This window comes from Larimichthys crocea, chromosome XII (assembly GCF_000972845.2).
Source record: "Larimichthys crocea isolate SSNF chromosome XII, L_crocea_2.0, whole genome shotgun sequence".
NCBI lineage: Eukaryota > Metazoa > Chordata > Actinopteri > Sciaenidae > Larimichthys > Larimichthys crocea.
Window position 1 is genome coordinate 20,439,272 of NC_040022.1, and position 17,258 is coordinate 20,456,529.

Genomic DNA, 17,258 nt, shown 5'->3' on the forward strand with positions numbered 1-17,258 from the left:
TTCCCTTGTCTGTGACGTCCATGTTTCTCCCTCACTCTCCCACTGAGTGCATCTGCTCTCCTATCTAATCTTTGCCTAAAATCACACAGATAATCCTGCATCCATCTGTCCTGAGAGAAAGACATAGAAAGACAGAGAACTGACATTGCGATGTAATAATGTAAAAAAAAAGAAAGAATCAACACCAATTTAATGTGTCATCATTCTGTAGGTGATAAATCCTAATGACATGATTGTGCTGAAATAGTGACATCATCTTAAATTGCTTAAATTTTATTATACACAAGGATATCTCACATATACATCTTTTATACATTGAATACTTTCCACATTTTTGCAATCTTAAATATGATCGTTTCCTCTTTTTTTATTTTTACATTGACTCCCACCACACATTTCATCAAGAAGAAGGAGGACAACATTGGAACAGCTATAAACTGAGACAAAGAGAAACTTGATTAAAAATACACCAATACAACACTTAAAAATGAAATTGTTCACAGGAATAATCATTCATGTCTTTTAGACATTTCACTCAAAACAAAAAGGTAATTTGCCATCATCACTTTTTAAAATAACATATTTTAGAAATGAAGAAATTATTTTTAACATTCCAAGTGTAATTTTTTTTTTCTCACAAACGTGAGCAAAAACCAGAAACCATCTATGAGTTAAATTAAATGACATTTTTCTCATCTGATCTGAAAATGAGCAAATGTACTGAACAAAAATTTCAAAACATTACTGTGTTGGCATGATTTGTGTAAATGAGGAAGTTGTGTGTGTGCATGGATGTAGATGTTTCATGTCTGAGTATGCTGGCTCTATCTACTGTATGTGCAGGCACAAAGAGTTGGACTGTGCAACTTGTACAGTATAACAGTTGCCCTCCTTTATGAGAACGTTAGTGTCCTCTCAGGAGAAGCATCTCTCAACTCTTCGCTCTGTTACCTAGCTGTCAGTGTATGAAGATGAAGAGTGTGTTGCTTCTAAAGGGCATGAGAGGAACTCATGTGATTGACCATGACTGTTCCCAAACCTTAACACACCCTCTGATAATGTATGATAATGGATTCTCCCTAAGCCCACCTTGTTTCCATGGGTGCGCCTCACAATGACAGCCATGTAAATACCAAATAGTGTGCCACCACTCCCTCCGCACACTGCATGGTGTACTTGACTGTGCTTGCATGAAATTAGCATCCTGTGTGTTTGTGTGTAAAAGGAAGAGAGGGATGGCGGGGTACTGCACTGCTGTGCTCATTAAAACATGCTCACCGCACAATGTTTCAGCACCTGCACCCAACACAACAACACACTCACTGTCACTGTCACACAAACACACACACATAGACAATCTGAAAAGCTCTGACCCACCAAGTCAAACATGACTGACGTGTAGGTACTAAGGACATGGTAACTGCACCAACAGAAGACAGAAAACATCCTGTTAAATACTGGGAAGAGGACAGAGGAAGGGGCAGCCACTGAGACACAGAAAAAGGCAGAAACAGAGGCAGCACGTGCCGTGATGCCTGGGAACTGTTGTTCCTCGCTGGTTAAGCAGCGGAACTGTTAAGCAACTGTTACACTCTACTTGTCATTCTGGGCCACCTCTCTAATGGGAGTGTACACACCAAATGGAAAGTCACAAATGCCAGATGATTACTCATGTGACCCAGGAGCCTGGCTGGACGTGACCTAGTTAGGTCAGACCCAGGTGAGATTCAGCTAGACACTACATGCAGCTTTGTGCACAAGCTCAAACACACATTCAAATGCACACACGTATGCACAAACACAGGCTGGTACAACATCTAAGCAACTTTTTCCCCTTTGAATAGTTGCTGACTTGTTGAACCACGTTGACTAACACATGAAGCATACTTTAATCATGCATGCTTTAATAATACAATGTTTCAGTGGCAACAAGAAATTAACTGGATGTATCACCAGTGTAGTTCATGTATTGATTTTATCATATGACCAAAATGATTTATGTTATGTCTAAGAACCTTAAGAGTGACATAGTAATTACATAGAAATTACATTTTATATTTAGACAATGTTGTAAGCTCAAAAGTTTTATGCCTCAAAACTGAAGGTGCTTTCCCAGAAAAAAAGTAAATGTGTGGCTTACACATAAAACTTTAAATACACACACAATGCCAGTGGCTTGAGAGAGTTGCTGTACAGGCAGAAATCACACACACACACACACACACACACACACACACACACACACCAGAATCTCCTCAGTGATGTCGTGGAAAAAGACCTGACTAATTCCAACAAGCTCAGGACCAGGAAGGTAGTCTGGGGTATGGGTTCAGTTTCTGCAAATGAATACTGTATATTTGTGTACATTAAACACTCTAACACATGCATGCACATGGCTACACACACACGCCCACACAAACAAACACACACTCGCACACATACACTGGAATGAATCAGATCCATACTTTATATGTGCAATTGTAAATATTGTACAAAAGCACAGAGCAGGTCCATTCAGTATAGCAGTGACTCTCTTACAATCCCTTTCCCAAAAACAATCTTCCTCTTTTCTTTATCTTGTTTCTCTTTTTTATTTAAACTTGTATCACGTTGATATTCTATGTCAGCTCCTTCTCCTCTTCTCCACCATACATGTAAGAGTTGTATCCAGGCGGCTGCACGTACTCCTCAGATTTATCCCAGTCCGACACCCATCCAGGACCGGCCCCTCCTCCTCCAGTCCCTCTTCCATTGGAGCCAACAGCTGGTTGGCTCATGGCTCCGTACTGCCCGCCTCCGCGGTAGAGCTCCTCTGTCTCATTTGCCAGTTCATCCTCATCAATGATACCGCACTTCTCCTCGCTGGTGTCCTCTATGTCCGCCCAATCCTGCTTTTCTCCTGATGCAAAGAGTCCTAGTGAGAAAAAATATGATCAGTGTTTAGACTGACGTCTTCAGTAAATGCCTCACAAAACACTATATTCAAAGTCAATCATACCATAGAAAACCACTCCTCCATAATGAACGAGGGAAGCTATAAGGAAGACATACTGCCACTCCTCACGTGTCTGAAATTATGTAAAAAGATAAGGAACGTAGTTGAGTTCAACAGGTTGGCCTTTCCCATTAAAAATTCACATTTTGAAAGTTCATACATTTCATTATAAAGTCAATACAAGTGAATTTTTACCTTGTGTTTGGTCATGGCTCCCACTATAAGAGGACACACCATTCCAGATAATGTTCCCACCCCGTTTGAGATGCCCATCAGTATGCTGGCATATCGTGGAGCGATATCCAAATGATTGACATTAAACCCTGAGTGAAAGAACAAACACAGGACATGACACCATGTGCTGACACGAACAGCGTGAAGGGATTGATACTGTTGCAATTTTAATCATCATGTTGCAAAACCATCCTGCATTACTGTTAAACAAATACTTTGACATTTTTGGAAATATATATTCCCTGAGAGAGTTAGATGAGAAGATTGATAGCATTTTATATTTGTACTGTACGTGTGTTGCTGAAGCCAGCAGTTGATTACCTTAGCTTAGCATAAAGACTACAAACACTGGGAAACAGTTCGCATGGCAAAATTGTATATTTCTTGGCTGAGTGTAATGCAATTGCAGTGGAGTCTCTGCTTGGTGTCTAAGCTAACCAACTTCTTGCTGTACCCTTATATTGAGATTTTTAACATACTTGTTGGTAACATCTTTTACCTGAGATAGCAAATCCACTGAAACCTACAGCGAGGACCAAGAAGGAAATGGCAACACCTTTTGAGTGAGAGTATCCCACCACGAGCAGGAGAGTGGCCTCCATCCCAAAACCTGAAACACATTCATGTAAACGCATTAAAAACTAATACCATCCACAATGTCTCAACAAGCAGTGGTCTACTGTTATGCAGTAGTGCATAGTGATATTCTAATTTGCGGTGTTAGAAATGGAAACACGGATAAAACTCTTGAGTTGTACTAAAATATTAATATGATTTCAGTACTGGCTGCTTCTGCACTTCAAATGAGTGTTGCTGGGTAAAAGGTGCCAGACAATCGATACTACTGTAGGTCCTCAAATGTCTGGAGAATTTGGCATTAACAAATTCATCTATAAAATGCACACCCCTTTCATCACACAGGAAGTTTCTGAAGATTGTTTTTAGCTTGTCAAAGTCTGTACTACAGCAGAGATGTGAGAACGTTATGTTAATTTCAACCTCATGACAGAGGAAGACAGTTTTCCTCAACTGAAATCAAGACCAAGACCATACAGTATACAATCAACTAAGGTATCTTAGATAACATGTCGCTAATGTTCACCAAATCAAGTGACAGGGCACACAGTCCCAAAACTGAACTAGTTCATATTCATTTCTTTTTTTAATGACCTGTTTCATAAAACAAAAAGGGTTTGATTTGCTGGAAGAACTTTGCACCTGTTGGCTCGAGGTCTTGTGGTTAAACCTCAACCTGACCCCTCCTGCCCCCTCTTTAGTTTTCTGTGCCACGCAGGTGTCTGCTCTATAACTACAGACTCTCACTCTCACTTTCAGCGTTCTGCCAATGTCGATTTTCCAAAAAGTCAAAGTGAAACACAATTACACACACAAGTGTTTTCAAATAATTATGAAAGTGTGGCGGGACAAGTTAGACATTATGAGGTGATTAATGGGAAACACTGGTGATATCCCCACAGTTGTGTCTTGAAATAAAATCTGTGTGTTCAAGACCGAGACAAGACAGAGTAAAAATGCAGTCGGTCTCGAGCACCACAATACTGGTCTGGGTGTCTGTACAAAGTTTCTTCATTGTCAGCCACAGTGATCAGATATTTTACAACACTTCACCCATACAGATCCAAGTTTACTTTAAGACTTGGATAGTTTAGAGTATATTTAATTGTTTTACACTAAATGTAATTTTCTATTAATTCTATAGCATTTTGAAATATTCAAGTATTCTCTCTCTCTCAAAGATGCACACACATGCCATCACTCACAAACACAACGAAACAGTGGTCAGGTTTTTGTGACATAAATTTGAGATGTTATTCTGCAAAATCGGGGGGTTTCAGTGTGTTCAGCTTCTACTTGTGCACTGAGTTTTCTTACTCCCTTTTGTCTTCCCTCCTCCTCACCCCCCTTCAACTGTCACCCATTTCTCTTTGACACTCTCACCTCCACAGTTCATGAGCTTCCTGACGTTGGTGGTGGACATCAGGTTGTGGCTTCTTAGGTAGTCTGCCAACTGGCCTCCAATAGGCACGATAATTGTCATCACCAGATGGGGCAGAGCTGACACCATGCCCACCTGAAAGAGGAAAGGGGGAGATAAAGTGTATGAGAGTGAGAGAGAGTGTATATGTATGTGAGAAAAAGACAAGAGAATGGACATCAGTCTGTATAATAGTAAATGTTTATGCTGATTAGTGCTGCTTTGAACTGAACTGAAATAATGTGATCTGAATGATGACATAATATCAAAGAAAAAAGGATGTGAAGATAGGAGGTAAAATATTAATACTTTGGGATGTTATGGTGGTGTGGGTTTGTTTAATGTTGACTCTCCATCTCTCACTGCATTTCCAGTCAACTCAATCCAGACTTGCTATCAGATAAAAGCTTCCTCACTCTTCACTTCACTCTTTAAATGGGAATTATGGTCTAATAGCAGCAATTCTCTTGTGACTATGAGTCATAATAACGTTGCACTTGTCATCTCATCTTGTAGGGATTAAATACAATTCAAATACCAGCTGTAAGCCTTCTAAAGTTTTCTAAATAAAGTTATATTTAACATAAACCTTTTGCAAGTCCAAAATGATCATGACCCATATTCACAATGGCCACAATTATGGGAATAAAATCCATATCGAAAAATACCAGAGTTCCCCTTAAATCCAGTTGAAAATTAAACCTTTCATATGATATATGATATTGATATTGAGATATGCTATATGATATTGAAACTTAAACCTTTAATATAGGTGATATAATCTCACCTTGCTGATCTCAAAGCCAAAGACCTCTTCAAAGTAGGCTGGCTGGCTGATGAGCAGCAGGTAGAAGGTCCAGCTTCTGCAGAAGTTGGCCACAATGATGGCATAGACGGGCATGGATGTGAAGAACTGTCTCCATGGAGTTTTAAATTTCTGCCACCAAAAGGAATAAAATATTACTGGGATCCTGTTCATCCACAATAACTGTGTTTGTGTATAGGTTTAGGAGACGTTAGATTGAAAGGCTACATGTGAGTATCATATAGGGTCATACATGAAGAGGATTAAGAAATGATGCAGACTCTCCGATTGCATCCTCAATGTACTTCCTCTCCTCTGGTGTGATAGTGGGATGGGCTGCAGGACTCTCATACGACACGAGAATCCAGAACAAATACCAGAATATCCCAAAGCTGCCTGGGAGAGGAAGAAAGAGAAAGCAAAAGGCACAGACATGAGTACAGTAGAGAAAAAAACAAGAGAGCCAGAGTTCAAGAGTATACTAGTGAGAGAGAAAATGAGAAAGAGCTACTCAGACTTCCTTCAAGGTTGCTGTTAATGTTGTGAAACCCAACTGTGTTAAGTTTTACCACATCAGCAGTGGGCTGTGAAGAAATTTGGCTGGTGAATGCTACAAGGAAGACTAGCAGTCCTTGAGAATCTCTTAAAAATTCAAGACAGAAGCACACTACAGAAGTTCATGGATTTGGAAACATTTGCATTTGAACTGAAGTGTTGTAGTGTATGTATTAATATTTTACTTGGCTGAACAGTCATAGTACTGCAGGAAGCAAACACATATTTAATAATAAAAACACTAACCATAGACATAGAATACTGAAGGCCATCCAGAGTATTGCACCAGTATCCCAGCTAAAGGCATAGCCACCACCGCCCCAGCATAGGATCCTTAGCAGGCATCAAACATAAAGAAAAGCAAAAAAAAATAATCGTTTTCTCTCATAATCATGTAACAACTTCTGCTCCCGAAATGATTCATATACAGTGACGGAGCTGGAATAAATATCCAAGCTGCACACATGGCTTATAGCAGGGGGGCATCAAATCACTGGCAAGTGGCAGTGCAAAGTGAAACCAGTTGGTGGTAAGAAAAACACACAAAAATATTGTATTTACATCATATAATAATCAGAATTCTAGAAATCTGACTAAAAACACAAGTAGAAATCACTTCAGGTGTAATAAATGGACACACAAGTTTTATATTGCCCAAAATGCATCCAAATGACAAATGACTGCTCCTTTGGTATCAGGCTCAACAGCACAGTCAGCCTGTTGTGCTGATAGTGACTCAGACGACTCAAAATAAATGGCTTTAGCGTTAATCCTTGGCTGTGAACTTAGTGCTATTGAGCTAGTCAACCATTTTCTCAGATACATGGCTGTGAAGGATGAAAATATTCAGCTAGCTAGCTTAACTTTAACTATTTTTCAAAACTTGAATTTTTGATCAACTTATGAAATGTTACATAACAGCATTACAGTTTTACAATACATTTCCATTTAGCACAGTTATGAAAAAAAAACATTGATATGTTTTTCTTAAAGTTAATATATATATATATATAGTTAATATATATTTATTATTACATCCGATACTTTTAATTAATTGAATTTCGTAGAAACCTTAGTGGCTTAACTTACAGAAGTCTAGTTAAGTCTAGAAATCACAAAGTTTCTGCAGATATAAATATATCAGTAACTCTGAAACTTTACCACAGAAGGCTGTTGTGGCTAATCGACTTCTTTCAAGAGGAGGTGCCCACTTGGCCCAGATCCCATGGCAGGCTGGGTATGATACACCCTAAAGGATACAAAACAGTCAGGGAGACATTCATGCATGTAGAAACAGTCGCACACAGAGACCCGCAAGCACATGTGGACATACTGTACCTCAACAAGGCCCTGGCATATCCTGACCAGTATGACACAGCTGTAATGGCAGCGAGCAGCAGATGGAATCAACATGTTGAGGGTGGACGTGGCCACTATGGCAAAGCCAAACACTCTTAAACACACAAAAGACAAATAGGCTGCCTCAGATTGAAAATTCAACAGTAACAACAACAACACAAGAATGATGAGAAGAAGAAACAAATGCTACACTCAGGGATGAAGTTCATTTCACAGTTGTTGTGGTAGGATACTGCCCAGTGCCTGGGAACTGACAAGAATGACCACATCCAGCACAATAACCCAACTGTTTCCCAATCAATCTCATTTATAGTAGACCAGATTACAGTAATGACAATATTTGAAGAAGATATGGTAAGACATTCACCTATTGGCCGCAAATTTTTGACATATAAAGCCACCCGGGATCTGTGTGACGATGTAGCCCCAGAAGAAGGAGCCATGGATCATCCCCACTGTCTCAGGGTCCCAGGTGAACTGTGCAGCCTGGAGAAAAGAAGATATATGACTTTTTGAAGTATATTACAACAACTACGGTTTACAGACGCCAATTTTCTTACTGGCAGTCAAGCCTAAATATGTCTGTATGTATGTGTCCTGAGTCCTGAGCAAAATAAAGCAGATCACTGAGAAACAGAAACAAATGTATACACGTGAGGCTTCCATATAAAAGACAGCCTGATGCACTAAAGGTGAATCCAGCATTTATTTGTTTTGCCACTTACCACAAGTACTTCCTTGTTGCCTTTGTAGACAGTGTGGTCATTGACCATGCTTACAATGGCCACACCCAGGTTGCACCTGATGCCAAATGAGATGCAGAATCCCAGGCCAGACAGGATGGCGATGATGTACCTCCTCGGCAAGCCAAAGCAGGTACAGTCCACCACTGGCAGCTCCTTCTCTTCCACCAGCTCAGGACGGCCCTCTGCTGATAACTCAATGGTTTCTCCATTGGGCTGCCGCTTCTCAATCAGCCTGAGAGAGAGACCGCAGAGTGTGCAGTAAAAGAAAACTATAAGCCAAACAAGTGTGTAGGATTTAGTGGCATCTAGTATTGAAGTTGCAGATTGCAACCAACTAAATACCCCTTGCCTCACCATCCCCTTCCGAGCGTGTAGGAGAACCTGCAGTGACTGTGAAACTTCCATTCTGGGCTGCTGTAAATTCATGGTGGTCAACACCATGTAGATAAAAAGAGCTCATTCTAAGGTACCAAAGACTTAATGATTCTTACTTTCAGGTAATTATATACTAATGGAAACATAGTTATGAATATTATATTCTGTTGCTGTGAATAGATCCACCTAAATCTGACACACTGGCCCATTAAGTTGACTGGCATTTCCCTTGGAGAAAAATATGGAGGAGGCAGGGACAGAAACATTCGTCATGAAAAAGAGGAGAGGTGACAGAGGTGACACCTCCGCTGGGGACAACAATTTGCCTAACAGGGAATCAGTGGCTCAAAAGCATGGGAAACTGTTTTTGTTCAGGCAAGCCACTGACGTTTAAAAAGAAATCTGATTTTGTAAAAGCTTGATGGCGGGAACATGTTAGACTGGTGTCAAAAAACATCTTCTCTTTATATTTCATGAACATTTTGTGAAGTTAGGCTGTTTTTGAGGCAGTGGCAAGGAGTATATATTTTCTTCATGCATATGCATATTTTTTTTGTTACTGCAGAGAGATCTCTCTCTCTCTCCCTCTCTCTCTCTCACACACAGACAACTTGCCATGTTGGGGTCGTGTCTGACTCAGCGTGTCCCAGTGTGTGGAGGCAGCTGTCTCTAGCCAAGTAGCAGAGTTAGCTACGACAGCACATTCCCCTAGTGTCCACTCCTTCAGGACACCTGGGACCTGCTGCCATACTGGTGCTATTCAAGATGTCTACTCTTTCAGTTGCAAACAGAACCGATCTGGAGACATCTAAAAGTTTCATATTACTGAATTCTGTGTGTGCACAGACACAAGAATAACAGAGCAAATGAAAGTAGATAAGGGCATTCATTTTTGTCTTTAAGATGACCTTGACAAATCATTCTCTGTCTGTACATGCATACAGTATGCACATTATATTAACTAAGTAAGTTTTGTGTTTGTTGTTTTTTCTGTCATACATGCTTTTTTTGTCAACCAAGGAACTCCTGTGCAATTATACCTTTTTATAATCAAATCAGTATGTCTTAGAAGATACCAAAATTTGATGTTATTTCGAGCTGTTTCTCTAATTTGTACAAGACTATATTTGTCAAATGGCGAGAGCTTCTTTTTTCCACAGGACTCAAACAGAGAAGTCAGGAGAGTGGCCATCTGTGTATTATAACCTCCATACTCTCAACAACTCGGTATTAAACACTCACACGCATGCATACTGCAGACTTAAGTACACAATTTTACTCAGATTAAATGCAACATAGTGGCAGGACTTTCCAGTGTATATATATGTACAGTGTGTGTGTGTGTTTGTGTGTTTTAGGGTATGTGGGAGTTCACAGTGAAATGCAGTCGTGTGTCAGCCGTCCACTTTCCATTGGCTGAACCAGTTAGTCAGTGAGCTGGAGAATTATACCCAGAAACACACCACAAAGATTTGCTTCATGTGATGGAAGGATGGTTGCATTTTTAATGAGTTGTTTCAAATTTGAGATTCAATAAGTTCCTCAAACAAGTGTTTGCTTTATTGAACGCTACTGTGTTTTCCAAGTAAACATTCAAGACAATTCATCTCTCTCGGGGTCTCAGCACACTGAACCTCCAGGATAACTTATTCACGCTCAGCAACACAAGACAAGTCAGACTCTGACACTTGTTAATTATTGATGTGTTTTTGGGTGAGATAAATAATTCACTCTATCTTTTAGACCAGAATCTGTCACTATCTATCTATCTGTGAGCCTGTATGTCTGCTTTCTGCATTCATTCAGTCATTATGTTTCTTAGTTATGCATGTGGATTTCAATCCCTCCCCCTTTTACACAGACCAGAAATCTCTGTATACATCCATGCACTCAGCCAATAAACAAAAAAAGTGTGCCATTATAAAGAATGCTTTAATTAAACCAGGGTCCATCATGATATATTCGACAAAAAATAACTATTGGCAACGTTTGGAAATTTTCTAAGAGATTAAAGAGGCTGCATCCTCTCTCTCTCTCTCTCTCTCTCTCTCTCTCTCTCTCTCTCTCTTAATCTGTGACAACATTCAGATTAGGATTACAAAAATGATTTACTTCCGGAAATGAATATGTGGGGACAGACTGGTGCTAGACATGCTCTATCATGACACACATTGTTTTATGCTGGCCTTTGATTCAGTGTTTGCTTTCACTGACAAGTCAAACATTTAAGGATTTAGAAAATGTCCAATACTTTTGCAGCTTCACAGCTACACGTTATATATTTCTGTGTAAGTGAAGAGCTGAGTAGATATTCTATCTTTTAAATTTGTTTGAGATATTATCTGTTTCACTGACTAAATGGTGTGCACAAAAGGATTGCGTGCTACAGCACATGCAGGCACATGATATATCTTTGATAGAAGGTGCACTGGCCTCCGGACAGGTGCCCTGCAGTGCATTGAACACAAGAAACAGAGAGATGACAGTGTTACTAATTCTGTGAACGAAAGCAATAAATTGATCAGAAAGCTGATGTGACACAAAGAAAGATGTGTACATTTTTTTTTCTCCATCAAATCAGTTGACCATGCACACACTGCTGTCCTCTCTGTACTAAACAAATGTGCTGACTTGCCCCCTGAGTGGAGCTCAGCATCCAACTTCAGAGTTAGCGAAGGGTGAGCATCCTCATTAAACCTCACGACAGATTGCAACCTGACACCTTCACATATGCTACCAGCTAACGAGGCTAGCCCACAGCAAAAATTACTGTTAATTACTTACTAAAGGGCAATCTTACCATAATGCGTGTGTAAGTGTCTCAAAATAGCAGACTAGCTGTGGGTGTCCCTTTTCTAATATGTTTTTTTTTTAAATGTGCTAATAAAGAAAGTTTACTGGTACTTTTGTACTGGTTAGGAGGAATTCATAGTTAGATATTTAGTAGAGGAATGAGAGGCTTCCTCCCTGGACATTTGCCTTAGTGTGACGTTCACAGCCGCTCAGCTGATGCAGCTTCTCTGGTTAGCATAGTGAGGACCTGATTGGTCTCAGCTGGCAACAATTAATGAGCGAGAGAGCATGAGCAGGCAGGAGTGCCGTGACCCCAGGCTCTCTGAAATATCATAATTACAATAGTAACAGGCTCAGTGGAGACAACCCACACCTCCAACTGAGCTCATATTATATTGTGCTTTCAGTTTGTGCACAAAGTTCAACCTGCAACATAAAACCTGAATAAAAAGCTGACACAAAATGTCAGCCTGATAAAGTCAGTGTGGATTAGTTTAAGAAATGAAAAGACTTCCATGCCTTTACACACTGGATTTGAAGCCTTTGATTCAATTAAACATAATTTGTGAGAAGAAATGAAAGTAGATCTCCATAAAACAATGTTTCTACCTTAAATATTATTAGGTAAGAGAGGCTAGCACTAACAATTATTTTCATTAAATTGATGATATATTATTGATTTAACAGTAATTTTGTTTGTAAAACATAAAAAAAACAAAAAATCAATGAAGAAAATACCCAGGAAAGACCCAAGGTTATTTAAACAGTCCAAAAACCCAAAGATGACAAAGAAAACACATTTAATAACATTTTGTTTGTCATTTAAAAAAAAAATGCATTTAAAAAATGAATCAAGCTATTATTTTATACGATCAAAATAGTTGCTGATTAATTTGATGTCAATTTGATTTAATCATACATAATGTGAAACTTTCACATGTATTGTTAAATAGTGAGAAAACATAATTTTGCCTAAATTGTGAGTGCAGTAATACACCAGCAAAAATAACACCGTGACTCTCACATAGTGGCTGGTGACCTGGGAACTTTGTTACTGTGTATATTAAATTCACCAATTCACAGAGCGTTCTGCGTAATCCTTTCATAAGAGGATGAGAGAGAGGGAGAGAGAGACAAGCGAGGGAGGTTGACAGTAAAATATTATATAATGCCAGACGCCCTGATCTTTATTTGTCTGCATCCGTGTGCTGAATTGATCCTGCGTTGTGCGGTATGTAAACCATGCTTTACTTTCCTCACATCAGCCCTCCCACACTAGTCCTCTTGTCTAAAAATCTTTCCCCCTTATTCACCCTCTGTTTGTAGGATGGAAATATTGGTGGTATCTCAAGGAATTTCTTTTGATTTTCAAATTTCTGCAGTTATTTTGTCATTTCCATAGTGGTGTCTCCCTCTATCTCCACGAGCCTCTCGCTCTCCCTGAAGTGAACAGATTGGGTCTCGGTGGGACTGTGTCACCCAGGGAGACACCCTCCTCCCCATCCTGTCACACCACTTTTTTTTCTCTCGCTCTCCTGTGGACACACACACACACAAACACACAGTGTTCAAACACCCACACGTGTGACCTTCATAGACTTATTATCTAAATATCACATAGTATAACTCAATCACTCTGTGAGTGCTGACTGCACATTCACACACAGACAAACACTCTGCTTCTCACTACCTTTATCAGGCAGCTAACAATGAACTGAGCCTTGTTATGAGCTATAAAAAAACTGTTTTCTCCTCCTGGTTCTTTGCTTTCCTGTTGTGTGTCACGGTGTTCGACCCAACAATGCACAGAGGTAGTGCAAATAAAATATAAATATAAAATACTGAAGCATTACAGACATCATGGATAAAAACTGCATCACTGCCAATAACTGGGCATGCTGAGCGGTTACAGCTGACTTTCCAAACTGCTGAGCTCTAACTGATCCATCATCTGAGTAGACCTTTCAATAAACCTGCGTACATGCAGCCACCTCAAAGACACAACAACACAGGTAAAGAGAGTTAAATACTGACATAGACAGACAGAAAGAAAATAGCAGAACAAAAGTGTCTCAAATGTGGCATTTTGGTTTCTGCCTCAGTGACTGCCAACAGAGTTGTTATCTTTACGTTTGACAACCAGTCCAATAGCTTTAACACTACCACTGCCATTGTCAAAATAACTATATATAATATTAATAATACTACTAATAATAATACACTATATAAAATACTGTAATCAGCACAATCCCTGGACTGATGTGAAGTAGCCATGAGTGTATTTTTCCTTTTTTCACAGCACTGCATCTGTTTTTCTTCTTCATTATGAAAATATTTAGACCACTCAGTGTATTGTGCAAAAGTGACAAAGGTAAGGTTACTGCAATATCACATTTCACAGGTTTCCAAAAATGTGATACAAACGCCTTATTCATCAGGAAACCCCTCTGATTGCGCACATGTACAGAGAAGTGAAGCCAAGTATCAAAGCTTCTATGTCTCTGGGTGTACTTAAGGAATTAACATCAAGAACATGGTGTAATATAAAATACAACAATTCACAATATTTTTTCCATTGATAAGAGCAGTTCTTGCAGTTAACCAAAGCAGAAATCTTAAAAATGAAGTATAGGTTCATCACATTACTATATTGAATATTTCATTTCAGACCACTGTGTGAGGTAACTGAAAATGTAGCACTTCACCGCAAGTGAAATGGATTAAAAATGGATGACCTGTTATACTGTATTGCCTTGTGCATAGTGAAACACAAGCTCTTCTTGTGTGGCCATGCAATCCTGCAGCAACTGATTTATTTAAACAGATGTTAATAAACTTATATGTAGCATTTTTATGAGACGTACAATCAGAAACCTTTACATATAGTCATAATAGTGATGAGAGGACAGCTGTAGTATGATCAGATTTCATGTAGCGCTGTGGAGCAGTTCCTTGTTATGAGGAGATGAAGAGATGATATTTAAGCATTAATTTGGAGATGTTAAGAAAGAGAATGGTGAAAGTAAAGATATGGAGTGCACTTGACCTTACAGTGCTGAAGTTTATGCTTACCTAGTGGAGTTTAATATAGAAACAGGAGATGCATTCTGATGGAGAAAATGTTTAAATAATAGATGAACTCCTGGCTGCTTTCATCAGGAGGGATTTTATCTGAGAGTTGGTGAGATTGCACACAGACCCACTCATCTATTCACACAGGGCGGGGATGTCCTGTTTGCAAGATGCAATATATTCACACATGCACACTTTTATACACGTATACACAGATGCATGTCTCAAAACATACATTTTCCACATAGATTTGAATAAAATATTCACTTTTCTCACTGAAGCCATTGCCTATACCTAACATTGTGGCCACATAAAACCAGAGTTCAGTGGCTAAGCTGAAGAAACGCCCACTAAAACCAATCTGGATCCAATCTGATACATCACATCTCTCATAACATCAGCTGTGGCCGTGCACATGCATGGCTCATGACCAGTAAGAGAGAAAAAGCCTGAGATTTGCATGTCTGTTAATCTGGGACACCCCGATAGGCTGAAACTTGTCTGTGCTGGTGTGTCAATGGCTCAATGGATGGATGGATGGATGAAGGACAGAGGAGGAGGGAGCGGCTGGAGGAAGTGACATGGGCTGGGATGGAGTGAGTGGGAGGGCAGAGTTTAGGGATTTGCGTGGCTCGACAGCTGGACTGAAAAACAGGCTATTTCAGGACGGGATTTATACGTTTGGTTGCTACCTCAAATCCTAGGAGAGCGAAAGCTTAAAGCAATGGTTATTGCATGAGGTTCTATCAGTATCTTTAATCTCTCTTTTTTTTAACTGAAATAGTCAGCACGCCAATCTGTATTGCAACTTTTGTATTGATATCCAGTTTATTTCCCAACATCCAGCACTTTAACCCATTTATGAGACTGCGGTGATATATATTTATTTTAAAAATGACACTGACTCATAATGTGAACTAGTCACGGCCTGCTTTTTCATGAACTATCTCAAAAAGCCACTGTGTGGTTGTAGAGGTGAGACAGGTGTACAGGTTTTCTTTTATAACTATGGGGCTGCAATTATTTAATAAAATATTATAAAAAGAGAATCCATGGTAAACAGACCATGGTAAAATTCTCAAACTGCAGAGATATTCAATTTTCTATCACATAAGACAAATGAAACTGAAGTATGTGTATGATATGCAATGATCGGCCTCTTTAGTAGAAAATTATCTTAAATCAATTATCAAAATAGTTTCCAATTAAGTTCCCTAGATAGATAGATAGATAGATAGATAGATAGATAGATAGATAGATAGATAGATAGATAGATAGATAGATGACTGATTCCAAGATCAACCCTCTCATTCAGCCAGGTCGTGCCAATAACGCACGGAAACATTATGTAACCACACTTTCCTCTCGCCTGAAACACCAATATAGTCAATCCAATTTGAGATGGGGCAAATCTGACAAGAATAACGGCATCATTCATGATTTTTAGAGGAAAGCTACAGAATAAAGGATCAAACTACAACGACAAAATCTCCCTGAATATCTATTACGAGTTCACTGCACTTCCACTGTCCCGATAGCATCCCCACAATTCAATTCTTTGATTGTATCTGCCATAATTTGTTTGTTCCCCCCCTGTAAGATGCTGAATAAAAATCAACTCTCCATGAAATCACAGCCAAACATTTTCTCCATCGGCATTTTTCACCCACTTCTGTCAAAGCACGCACACTATGCGCTTCGCAAAACTGGACTTTTTTTACGCGCCAGTCCCAGTTAAAATAAATCACGAGCAAACTTTTTCTCCACTTCTCCACTAGAGAGTTACTATTTGGAGGAAAGGGGATGGGGAACCCGCAGCATGATGAACTGTTGTGTCCGTACAACAAAACTATCCTCAGCAAACGCGTAAAAATGGGGAAAAAGTAAGAAGTCGAGTCAGGAAAATTTGAAATAGGTGTGTACCTGTGAATTTTTCCCAGAGTTTTGCCAGCGACCGCCTTAAACCTGTCTGGTCGGATCTCCATCCTTGCAGCTTCTTGACCCGGCCGGTGTGCTGATGTCCCGCGCGCCCTCCTGTCCTGCCTGAACGCGCACAGTCCTCTCTCTCTCTCTCTCTCTCTCTCTCTCTCTGTCTCTCTCTCTCTCTCTCTCTCTCTCATCCCTCCCTACACACACCAGCTTCCACTGTCAGATGGCCCAGTAAAAAGGTGCAGGCCTGTAAGAAATGACTTTATTCGACTTTGTTAGTTCATATGTGAACTATAAGATTTAACATAATATAACAGAACAGTTAATCCTAACTAAAAGTCCTAATTTATGACTAATAATTATCATACTTCTTTGAGAAAGTTGTAATTTTGCCCATTT

At 39.6% G+C, this 17,258-nt stretch overlaps 1 protein-coding gene across 1 annotated transcript; it reads right to left on the minus strand.

Annotated features, from left to right (window-relative positions):
- Positions 1–257: 257 nt before the first annotated feature.
- slc17a7a (solute carrier family 17 member 7a) lies at positions 258–16,999 on the minus strand. Its single transcript, XM_010745112.3, has 13 exons — positions 16,854–16,999; positions 8,670–8,922; positions 8,312–8,430; positions 7,924–8,038; positions 7,747–7,834; positions 6,832–6,918; positions 6,284–6,426; positions 6,013–6,162; positions 5,189–5,321; positions 3,729–3,839; positions 3,191–3,318; positions 2,999–3,068; positions 258–2,914 (listed from the first exon to the last, which is right to left on the minus strand). The coding sequence occupies exons 1-13, from the start codon at positions 16,913–16,915 to the stop codon at positions 2,619–2,621; spliced, it is 1,755 nt and encodes a 584-aa protein (XP_010743414.1). The 5' UTR covers positions 16,916–16,999; the 3' UTR covers positions 258–2,618.
- Between the last annotated feature and the right edge of the window lie 259 nt (positions 17,000–17,258).

What these genes read in the sequence shown, in the direction of transcription:
- slc17a7a (XM_010745112.3), bottom strand. Translation starts at nt 16,915, where the DNA reads ATGGAGATCCGACCAGACAGGTTTAAGGCGGTCGCTGGCAAAACTCTG. An exon ending in TATGCCAGGGCCTTGTTGAG is followed by an intron (nt 7,835 to 7,923) that starts GTACAGTATGTC and finishes TGTATCCTTTAG; the next exon opens with GGTGTATCATACCCAGCCTG. An exon ending in CAGTGGATTTGCTATCTCAG is followed by an intron (nt 3,319 to 3,728) that starts GTAAAAGATGTT and finishes TCTTTCACTCAG; the next exon opens with GGTTTAATGTCAATCATTTG.